Source organism: Sinohyriopsis cumingii, chromosome 1 (assembly GCF_028554795.1).
Source record: "Sinohyriopsis cumingii isolate HCF-2022 chromosome 1, ASM2855479v2, whole genome shotgun sequence".
NCBI lineage: Eukaryota > Metazoa > Mollusca > Bivalvia > Unionida > Unionidae > Sinohyriopsis > Sinohyriopsis cumingii.
The window spans coordinates 108766511-108778682 of record NC_142961.1 but is presented as its reverse complement, the minus strand read 5'-3'; the positions used below and the strand labels follow the sequence as shown (position 1 = coordinate 108778682).

General features: G+C 34.7%; 1 protein-coding gene across 3 annotated transcripts in view; it reads right to left on the bottom strand.

Moving 5' to 3' along the window:
• Window positions 1-1906: 1906 nt before the first annotated feature.
• The window catches only part of LOC149807570 (uncharacterized), a 37871-nt gene continuing 27605 nt past the window's right edge, over window positions 1907-12172 (bottom strand). Inside the window, exons 7-8 of one of the 3 annotated variants that reach the window (XR_016422924.1) lie at window positions 9702-11717; window positions 1907-6124 (exon numbers count right to left, since the gene is read on the bottom strand). Coding sequence is in view for 2 of the 3 variants with exons in the window: in XM_089967949.1 (XP_089824075.1) it covers window positions 6049-6124; window positions 9869-11717 (1925 nt within the window). In the remaining variant the exon portion in view is untranslated. The remainder of the gene's footprint in view (window positions 6125-9701; window positions 11718-12172) is intronic. The other 2 variants (XM_089967949.1, XM_089967957.1) reach the window with 2 other exon arrangements.

Here is a 12172-nt window from a genome sequence, read left to right as displayed (position 1 = left end):
TGCAGGACTACAAGTAATTGTGCAGAATTGAAAGAAAACAGATGAGTGGACAAACGGATGTGCTGTAACAACTAGCATTCATTTGCTGCACATTTTTGTTCTCAAACATACTATCTCTTTATCATGACAATTCTATGGGATCAGACGATATCCATTATCAAAACTTACCCGAGATGGCACTAATGCACTACTAAACATTTTTTATAAAATTTGGAAAACTAGCAACTTCATGCAGTCTTGGCGAGAAGCAATGTTGATACCAGTATCCAGACCTGGAAAGGACCAAACCAGCCTTAGTTTCCAGCTTTTATCTTGTAGCATTAACACGCTGTATTTGCAAAACCATTGAAAAAATGATAAATTATCGACTGCTTTAGTATCTTGAATCCAACTAAGTAGTCTGATGTTCAATATGGATTCAGATGCCAGAGAAATACAATACACCTTCTTGTCAGACTTGATGCTGTTATTAGAGAACCTTTTATAAAGAAAGAATATAAAGCTGCCAGCTTTTTCAACTTGGAGATTGCTTAAATGGAAAAAGTAGAGCATAATGAATGACCTAATAAATCTAACTTTATGTCAAAATTTTTAAAAGATAGAAACTTCAGAGTTGAGGCAGACAGGACCCTTTCTAGAAGCCATCCTCAGGATTACGACGTACCTAAGGGCAGCATGTCAGTCATCCTATTCAACATCCAAATTAACAATATAGAGAAATGCCTCAGTTAATCCAGGAACGGACATCTCATTATATCTTGACAACTCTTTGATTTGCTATACTAATGAATGATACAAATGAGCATAAACAAAGTTCAGAAATAGCTCGAAGAAAACAGGCAAAGATTTTTTAAATAAAAGTCTATGCATTTCTGCTGATTCAATCATATTTGAATCATATTCATGATAATTGAAAGCTCTACCTCAATGGTTGTCTCAATCCTGTTGTGGAGAAGAGCAAAATGTTAGGGCATAGTTTCAACTATCATATATTAGATGCCTCAAACAAATGTAAAAAAGCCCTGGATCAGAACATCTAGCTCCAGTTCTACAGGCAATTTGTAAGATCAAAATTGGACTATGGCTCAGTTCTGTACAGATCAGCTTGTAAAACTTACCTGTAGATGCTTGATCTCATACACAGTCATGGATGCGAACTCTGTTTAGGTGCATTTACCCCTCCCCCAAGCCCCTACATTAAGGCAAATGAAAAATCACTATCTCAGAAGAATGAAAATGGCTCATCAGTATGCAAACATGATTTAAAGAAAAAATGTATTATTATTATCCATCAGTTGCTTTGCTGGTTTTTTCCTATTCAGCCATTACACTTTCTTCATGTTTTTAGCAAGAAAATTAAAAAAGTTTATAACTAATGTTATGCACCATTGAATCAAGTACACTTAGTCTTAAAAAATGTCAGATTTATTAAAATTCTGTTCATAAGTAAATAAATCCATGCATCATTTATACTTGAGACGGTAAAAGCAGATTCCATTCAAGTTTGTAATGATTTGGTTATTGTCCAATGACTCTAGTACTTTAAAAAATGGGATCAGAGCAAAAATAGCTAACTTGCGTTGGTATCTTCTGCTACTTGCAGACCAATTATACTGACAATGGTGGGAATATACTGCAAGACAGAAACCTAGTTTTATTGTGCAAGTGTCTACTTTATAGTATAGTAATTATAAAAGAAAATTCAAATCTTGAACTACTATAATAAAAGTACATATCTTAATGAGTAGAGATAAAACAAATAGAAATACACAATAGGGGAAGAAAGAAAAAAAAAACAGGCCTGCTGTAGTCGTAACCCAGAAAGAACATATGGAAGTTACGAGTACATAATCAGTCGAAAACTTGTAAAGGGGCATAACTCTGTAAATAAACATTATCACAATCATAAGGATCTCTACTTTATTTTCTGAAGGTCTTTCAAAAACAGACCAAATCTAACAAAAGCTTTCTTGTCCTGTTTCATACATTTTCATTTTTAACTATTTTTTGGGTCCTCTCAAGAACGTCATTCTTTTTGTACAGCAATCTTTGCACTGCATGAGGGGGGAACTGTGCACCTTAAAATGGGGGACCAATGCAGTGACACAAGATGCTGAAGATTTAAAGCTGTTAAACAAATCAGGCAGGAACTAGCTAACAGGAAAAGTAGTTATTCCTCTGAAATGATTTTTGTGCAAAATGTAAAATTGTTTGTTCCAAGGCCCATAACTCTCTAAAAAATAAAATACAAGAATCTTCATATCTGCATTCATTGATGACAGACAGGATATTAAACAGATATAGAAACAAATCACGTCAAATTGCATCACAAATTTTTTGTTGTTGTGCTATTACAGTACCATGGATTTTGAATTAGGTAGTCACTATGACAGGTAATACTATGACAAGTAATACTGTCTAGTCTTGAGTTCAAGTGTAACATCCAGTGATTTGATTGGCTGAACTTTAAGTCTGACTTTAAAAAAATTGACTAATCAGACATATCAAGTCTAGACTTAGGACTTGTACTGGTAAAACTGGCCTGGTTACCAAAAATGAAAAGCATTCAACTTGTTAAAATGGATTTGTAAATGTCCTTTAAAACAAGTGAAATGTAAGATTCTATCTAAAAACCAAAAAATATGTCAGGATTTTTTTCTTCTGTTTAATAAACCTCGAATAAAGCAAGATACATGTAGAAAAACATGAACTGCATTCAGAGATCCTGAATGTTATACTAGGCGTGACACATGATAATGTATATTACACATATTTTACATGTGTAATATCTAAAATACTAAACAGGTTCATGAAACATGATATAAATCACAGGATATAATTTATTTTTAGCCCATTATGAAGAAGTAAACCATACCAAAGCATTGCATGATCTATACAGCTGAGTAAAATGCATACATTCTTAAGAAGTAACAAAATGTTTCCTCTTTGTAACACTGTCCATGGAAGCCATAAAGTACCCAGCATTATAAGTGAGGGTACCTTATACTAAGGTATGTTGCAACACAGCTGGTTATGCATTTAAAAGTAGTGTATTTAATGATGTAAATCACCTTATATTAATGAGCCATGAACAGTAAAATAAATAAATGGCAACAATAAACAAACTTTGACCAATTTAATGGGATTTGTGTTTTACATGTTACAAAAGGGACAGCAGTATATGAGTGTTTTTTTAGCAAGGGAACACTGCATATACATAACTTCTGTGCCATTTGTAAACTATGATGGTGAAGGCACTGAACTGATCTCTATTTAAATACACATTTAACAGACAGATTTGAAAACCAATTTAAATATAATTATTATGACAACAGAAATAATGGGTGTGGAATTGTGAAAATAAAATTACCTGGAAAATATTCCAGATAAAACATAATGATGAAAGAAATTCCAATGGCTTTGAAAAATGACATTTTCATTAGTGAAGTACCATATATGCTTGCTTTTAAACAGGGCTCAGCTACAAATAACACAGACCCTGATATGCCATCACATAATGTGTGTGCAAATCAGTGACTATGTTGCTTGCTGTACTGATTACTCCTAAAAGACTGCAGAGACCCAGATTTGGGTCTGTTCTGTTTGCAGTTGGATACGATTTTTATGCAAGAATAAAGGATAATTTGTGGATATGCATGTGATAAAGGTATTTCCTATCTCACCACAAAGATGGATCACTGATGGACTGTTAAATCAGTGCTTTGTAGCAACTGCAAATTCCATAAAAATGGGTAGCTTATAAAATATAGTGCATTTCACACTGATCAACTAATTTTTAATTGTTGCTCAGCACATAGAAAATTTATTTTTCACTAATGTATCTGAAATCTGATAACGTAGCAGTAGCATGTAGCTTATAAACATCACATGAATCAATCCACAACAGATAAAACAATTACCAAATACACTCACTTATAAATCAAGCCATCTGTAAATAATGCAGACAATGATCTGCCATCGCATAAAGAACCAGCAGAACAAGGTCTATGTTTTTGTTTTTTCTACTGATTATTCCTAACAATTTATATAGATCCTGATCTGCCAGTTCATTATGAAACAGATGATCTGGGTGTGCTTAGTTTGCAGTTCAGCTTAACGTACAAGCATGTACAGTAACTTTATCTTCCTAAAAGATTATACAGTTCCCTTTAATAGCATTTAGCAGTGCTAATTAAGGCATAGTATGGGCTGTTGAAATTTCCTTTAATGAAACTGATTTAAACTGCTTAATTTACATTAACTTGGGAGGTGAAGCCTAAAACTGTGCCGCAACTTCCAGGTTTTGGATGTTAGCATACAGCAAAGCTCCACCCCATTTCATGTTATCCAGTAAAATGAAAGTGTAATTTGACCTTGGCAGGGTCATCAACAATAAATACAGATCATAGGTATAAAGGGTCCAGATTAACACTTATGCAGTAATTCAAACAAAATGTATAGCTTAAACACATTTAATATTATGAAAAAGCAAAAACCCTAATCCTACCATCACCCTAATCATAACTGATTAAAATGAATACATTCAATATTTAGAGACAGAAAGACAAATGAATTAAATAATCAAGGGTAATGATGAGAAAATATGTTGAATTTGGTATCTTGTTAACAACTCTACTTTCTGAAACTTATAAGGTCCATTTAAAAACCAAAATCTGCAATTCAAAATGAGCGAAGAAATAAATAATACTACATTTACTCTGTATCATCTCCTTACACAAAGTATTATAATTTTCAGCCACAGCTTATGTGAATCAGTAAAAATAAAATATCCATAGAAATTCATACACAAATAAAAATTCATTCAAAATTAACTGAGATTATCACTGTCATGACAAGGCTTTCTTGGAATATCTCTTATCCAAAGGCTTCTGCACTTATAACAATTTCCTCACATAAAGTAATCAAACTTACAACACTTTTCTCATGTATAATACTCACACTAATAACACTTTCCTCAATTAAACACTTATCACTTAAAACACTTTCCTTATTTATACCACACGTTACTTATAACACTTTCCTTATTTATACCACTTTCCTCACTTAAAACACTCATCATTCATACCACTTTCCTCATTTATACCACACAACACTTGTATTGTTCCCATGAAATGCATTAAAAATAAGAAGTGATAGACCATGTATACTTACCTGTAAGTTGAATATACCTGTAAACTGCGTTTTTCTGATGTGCCATCACATTATGCACTTGCAGATCTGAGTCTGTGCAATATGATAGGAATAAATCAGTAGAACACTGATCCTGATCTGCTGGCACATTATGTGACTGGAGATCAGTGTTAATCTTGTCTGCAGTTCGTGCCCCTCACTCCTTAGTTATAAGCAGGTACAGACAGTACCTTCGATTCTATACATTTAAATTTCACAGCATTATATAATAAATGCTTATAAGAATCTCCAGATAACAGCTGTTAATATTAGGTAGTTTTAACACTGGAGATTACTTTTTTCTATAGAAACAAGTGTTCCATTGAATATGGTGTCTTGCCTGCATCTTTCCAATGACGTTTCTCTGCATCTGATTTGCAAAAAAGTTAACTTTTTACATCGATGATACTGCTTCTGTTGCCTTTGGAAAAATGAAACATATGTCTCCTTATGCTTCTGCAGGCGAGACAAAACAATGTTCTCTTAAAAAAAGCACAAGCTACTCTTTTTTGTTGTCTAAAATGTATATACAAAAAATACTGAAGGTTTAATTGTTAAAAATTGAATGATATGCTTACGTTTGTACTCGAAAGCTAAATTCTTCCCATTTCATAACTGTTGAATTCTATAAATTAAAATGTGAAATACATAATACACTTCTGAAACTCATTTAAACAGACACTTTTTATTTAAATCAATATCTTTCAAGATAAAAATACATGGCAAATTTTTATAAGAAATGTCAGAGCTCATGAGTTGTTCTTCAACTACAACAAGTATCGTCAAGGGTCCTAAGTTCATGAATGTCCTAAGTTCGTGGATGCAGCAAATTCTGATGATTCTTGTTTGATTCTCATGTCAAAGCTCACCGCTCATTTCAAGCCATTCTGCAGTTGTCAATCTCTGATTCCCCTGGAAATTTTGGCAAGATGTGCTTTAAACAGGAAAAAAAACAGTTTTATAATATGAATGATGAGCCTTCAGCACAATTTCATTGAAAACAAATATGATAGCCTCTGTAGTGCCCAAGAAATTATACAGCAGTTTGAAACTTGGTCACAATGTCTGTTTGAGTTTACAATCTCGTACATCTTCACTAGTCAAAGTTCTGATATGTTAACCTATCAACACCTTGGCTGATTGTTAAGATATTTCATTGCTTTGGGCCTGTGAATTTCATTTTGATGTGGTGGCAAGCCACCAAATCCAATCAAAATCAAGTTCTTCAAATCTGAACACTATTTCTATGAGATCGATACAAAGGGAGCAAACAAGTGGAATAGACTCATAAAAGAAGCAATTTTCCACTGCCGATCTGTGTTTGCACAAATACATCCTTGACCTCAAGCACAACTGTAATTGCTTCTCTCTGGCAGGTATTCATAGTTTCGATGTTAAACTTACAAAGTATCTTTTTGAGGTCAGTTGCACCCACCATTTTCAGCCTATGCATAACACATCACTGTTACACACCATTGGTTAGTTGGCATTACATACTAAGGGAGGAACTCATGAAATCCAACAGATGTCGCTAGGACAAAGAACTGAAATATCTGTTCAACCTGCCAAGGTGTAAACAAGTTAACATATCAGAAATCTGGCTAGTGGAAATGATTCCCTACTCACACTCTGTGGTGATGAATTTAATACTAAGTTTATAAACTACAATAATTGATTAGATATAAACTGAGAAAATATGAGCAAAACATGAAAACATACTAAAATTAGATACTGCAATTAAAAGTTTCCTTCTAAATATTTAATCTAATGCATTTATATATTTCGAAACTAATAATAAATAGTTTTCTTGTTTGAATTAAATGTACTAATTTTTCTAAACACTATAATTTTGATGGTTTAAATAGAAAGGGTGTCCAAGTAATTACAATATATTTTATTATTTTTGTGTTCAACGTTTTAGTTGTGACATAGTGTACAATCAACATTTCTGTTAAGTCAGCTATAAACAGTTTGTTTGGTATGCCCTTACTGTCAAACTAGTTCACCCAGAAATAGCACCACAAACTTTTAACTCTGTACCAAGTCAGCATCATTTGTCAGCTGATTCAAATACTCGTGTTATATTATAGACTCAGGATAAATAAACAGTTTCACTTAAACTTGTTGTTGTTTTGGGTTTAACTCCATTTATGAATGCATGATAGGTTATATATGGCAGCCAGTATAACTGGTGGAGGAAGAACCTGAGAAAACCCTGGTAACACTGACCCACGGGAAGCTAGTGGAAGTTTTCTCACATACCCACATTGGAAGAGCCTAAGACTTGAACCCACATGGAGAGAGGTGAGAAGGCAGTGATCTGTAAAGGCATGTGCTTTAGACCACTCAGTCGCCCCGGGCCCCCACTTAATGTTTATTTGACATTACCTTAATCTGAACATTTTGTGAATGCATGTCAATGCTTGGATCCAAAAACACACGACTGCCAAGAATACAAATATAAAGCAAAGGCTAAAAGTAAATTGTTTTATGATAATGTTAAAAAACACAACTCGACATTATCTTTAACAAAAATATCTAATAGGAATTAATTCTTTTCAAGGGTATAAATTTCTTTGGTTTTGTGAAGATTTTTCATAGGGTCATACAATTCCTGGTTTGAGGGCATAATGAAATCCACAAAATTATACAGCACGAATAGGAAACGTAAATGTAAAGCAGTCTGATGATAGTATCTTGCATGCCTTTTGAAAAGTCTTTGTACGATTTTATAAAGCCATTACATAAAACTGAAGCAATACATCATATCTGACGTAATACCTTTTGTAATAAGCTCACAATCATCTTTTTGGCTGAAACTTGGAGAAAAATATTCCTGCTGAGTGCACATTTCTCAATCCCAGCATTCCTTGCGGGTGATAAAGAGCTACAATACCTCACCATGAACAACACTGACTTTCTTTAAACTTACCATTACACATGCATGATGTCTAGTTAGCACTGAACTCCACTGGTCAATCAGCCAAAATTAGATTTCTGTTTGTAAATACATTTGCCCCCTCTATAGAAAAGACTTAAATTTTGGAACATAAAAATATTGAGAAAAATCTGAAAAATGTCTATAACGGCATAAAAATAACTTCATCTATTTACAAATACCAACGTGCATACAAAATTTCATCTGTATACCTCAAACGGCTTTTGCTTAATGAATCTTAAAAGAATTTAAGTTTTTTATAAACATAAAAAATGTCCAAGTTCAAACATTTAAAAAATATGTTCATAATTGAAGAAAAAAAGTTACAATGGTCTGAAAATCAATATTAGTCAATTATTTAAAATACAAATAAACCTCCCAAATCTCATTGTCAACTTAATGTAATTTTTGCCCAATCACCCTAACAAGTTTAATGATACAAAAGACCAACTTCAAACAGTTTAAAAATGGGAAAGAAGCACCTAAATATTGCTTTTTATGGCCTGAAAATCTAATGTGCTCAATAATTTGAATACAATTAACACTAATAAATTTCATTTTTCTAACTCATCATTTTTAATTAATCATACTAATAAGCTTTGACAAAAAGTTTGTAAATATGCACAAAAAAACCCCCATAACAATTGCTGTAACTAATCTGGAAATTTGATCAAGTGGTCTACATATGGGTACAAGTATGCCAGATAAATCTGTTTGTCCATGGCAAGTGCATCTTTGGATTGATGGATGAATGGACAGACATGACCAAATTCTGATACCCCTGCTGCACACAAATCCAACATATACTTTATTCAACTTGACCAATTTGGGAGAAACAATGCACTTTCCAAAGTGAAGAGCTACCAATATAGACAAAGGTACCAAACTCTTTTGTTATATCTAATGTGATTATTCTCCATTATATCATTTGTGAGTACTTTCTATGATGTGCTTAATTTCATTGGCCCAAGGCTTGTGAAACATGTTGCGTGACTAGTGAAATTTTGCTTATAGATAGTCCATTGGAACAGTGACAAAAAAATATTTAAAACAAAAAAGCAAGGACAACAAGAAAAGGAAATAGATAAATCCCAATCCATCCAGTTAGGGCAAGAAACTCTAAAAATAACAAAACTTGAAACAAAATTCTGACTTCTATCTCAGGTTTACAACTGATCATATTCCTGGTCATGTATATGTTTGATTTTTGCATACAAATGCAATATTCAAGCATCTTAATGACCAGAGCTAAATTACATGTCCTGTGATTGGCTACAGAGTATTGCCAATGGCTGCCATCACAAGATACCATGTAATCTGCATGTGGAATGTACCACAAATTTCAAGGCACTAGGTTTTCTGGGACTTCTAAAATCTCCTGGGTACAAGTTATTTTTGATCCCACACTAGTTTTTGGGCTAGTGAACAAATCTAGCAGGTGCTGATTCCTATAATTTCATAAAATTTATCCCAAAAATAATCTTTTCAGAGCACAATATTGGCATTAAATTGAATCTGTTACCCAATGTCCTTTATTGCATATCAGGTATGTTTTAACCTTCTATAAATTTACTTGAGATGGTAACTTGAAAGGTAATATCTGTGTTCCTATATTTGTTAGATAAATAGAGAAACAGTATTTATGTCCACTGGTGGTGCTTTTATGTGATGAGTTATGTCCCTTGCTGATGCTGATAGGTCACATGATGTGTGTGGGTAATAGGTATGGCCTTGGCTAACTCATTTATATTTTGCACAGATGTGGCTGCAGAGGAGTAGGCTGTTACAGGCAGCATGTTCCCAGCATGAAGAGCGGCTTGTGACACATCCACTGTCTGTATCTGCTGCATTGGAATGGTTTGGGTATTATTAGTTGGAAGGTTTTCCAAAAACCGTAACGTTTCCATGTAGCCAAGAAGTGTGGAGAAGGTCTGATTCTGACGAGGATCTGAAGTATGAAGTACTGAGGTTCTTGTATTCTGATCTCGTTGCTGCTGGTATTCAGCCGACTGAAGCACACCGTTTGACCGAGTCAAGTCTATGTTAGGTTGCTCCTTATTTATCATCACCTGATGCTGTTGGCCAGTGGCAGGGTTAATGTACATATTAGCGACAGGTGTGGCATGTGTGATGTTCCTGTAATCCATTGTTTGGTCCACATTTTGTCGAATGGTTGTGTTCTGTGGAGTCAAAATGTACTTCTCATTTATGGTATAATGAGTTGGACCACTGGACGTGTGAACTGTAGGCATGCCTGGTGGAGCCTGTAAGCTGGCAATATTTGGAATGGTTTGGGCATTTGTAGTATCATATAGGGTCGAGATCTGAATCTCCCTTGTATTGACATGTGGCTGGAGAACATTGCCCGAGACATATGATAGGTTATGCAGGACTTGAGAAGCCATTGAAGTTGCCGCTGCAAGAACCTGTTCCTCTTCTGAGGTTGGGACAGGAGTTTGAATCGCTACCATTGTTGGATCTAGTTTCTCATAAAGTTGGTGTTTTTCACGTTTGCGTACAATTCCCTCCCCATGGCTTCGTCTGTGTCTAGTGTGAGTATTATCTCCTGTGTGCGATGTGCGTAAATGCCTGGTCAGATGATCCTTGCGACCAAACCTCTGTGGGCAATACTGACAGAGAAAATCCTTTTTCTTGGTATGCGTTATCATATGTCTTTTGACATCTTTCCGTGTAAAAAATTTCTTACCACATTCAAAACACTGGTGAGTTTTTTCCGTAAGGCTTTTTGCAGCGCGAGCACCAGTATGAATTTTTAAATGAAACAAGAGTTCCTCTTTTGTCATAGCTTCCTTTTTACAGATCTGACATACAAGAGTTTGTCCCGATTCTGCAGCGTGGAAAGCCATGTGAGTCCTGTATGAAAAGTTGTATGAATATTCCTTACCACAGAGTTCACATTTCCAGATCTTTTTGTTCGGGTCATGAGTAATGAGATGGTTCTTCAAATGGTCCTTGCGATTAAAAGACTTGTCACAATAGGGACACTTGTGGTGTCGAGGACTTGTATGAATTAGACTATGGCGTTCCAACTTGAACTTGGACATAAATCCCTTGTTACAACCTTCAACTTCACAAATGAAAGGTTTGACACCTGTGTGTTGATACACATGAATATAATAGGCAGCTTCAGCTACAAACTTCTCTTCACAATGAGGACATTGGTAAGGATCTCGTGTCTTTTTAGGTCCCCTCTTTTTCTTTTCCTTTGGTGGCTTAAGTTCTTTAGCTGGTTTAACTTCTTTAAATTCTTCAGGTTCTTCAACCTCGTTTGGACTTTCTTCTAGTTTTTCCTCTTTTTCGGGTGGTGGAGGAGGTGCCAAAGGCCTTGTTCTAGGTCTTCCCCTTTTTCTGAGTCCTTCTTTTTTCTGCTGTGTAAAGGATTCTTTCAGTCGGCTCTTTTCTAATTTCTGCCTCCAAGTCTTTGTAGGTTTCACATACTTGCGAGGCCTGCCTTTTCGACGTCCACTCACACGTCGTGCAGACGGCTTGCTGATGCAGTCATGACTCTCCAGGTCAATGAAGCTGGGAAATGTTCCATTACATACAGAACAACTCCAGCTACTTCCACCTGCAAGAAGAAAAGAACACTAAGGTACAGTAACTAACAACATCCTGACAAAACTCAAACTTTCCAAACTTTAGGGACATAATAAATTTGTGAAACTTTCATTGACATTTGAAGCCACATATAACGTGCTGGCAGATCAGGGTCTATGTTATCCGTTCTACCAACTTCTCCTTACAAACTGCAAGTACCCAGATGTGCCAGTGCATTATGTGATGATTTCTAGGTCTGCAGTTCGATCCAAATTATAAATGGTACTAGAGAATCTGGATAACTAGGGCAAATGTGAAAATAAATGTATATTTAAAATGAGCGCAATATTTTAATAACAAATGTAAGTGTACAAGCATGCAGAAGAAACAAATCAAAAGTTCTAGAAGTAAGGATCGCTCTCCAATAAATACCTCTGTCCTTAATAATTTGAAAGCTGGACTAGTATATATTTTTCTTGTAAATGA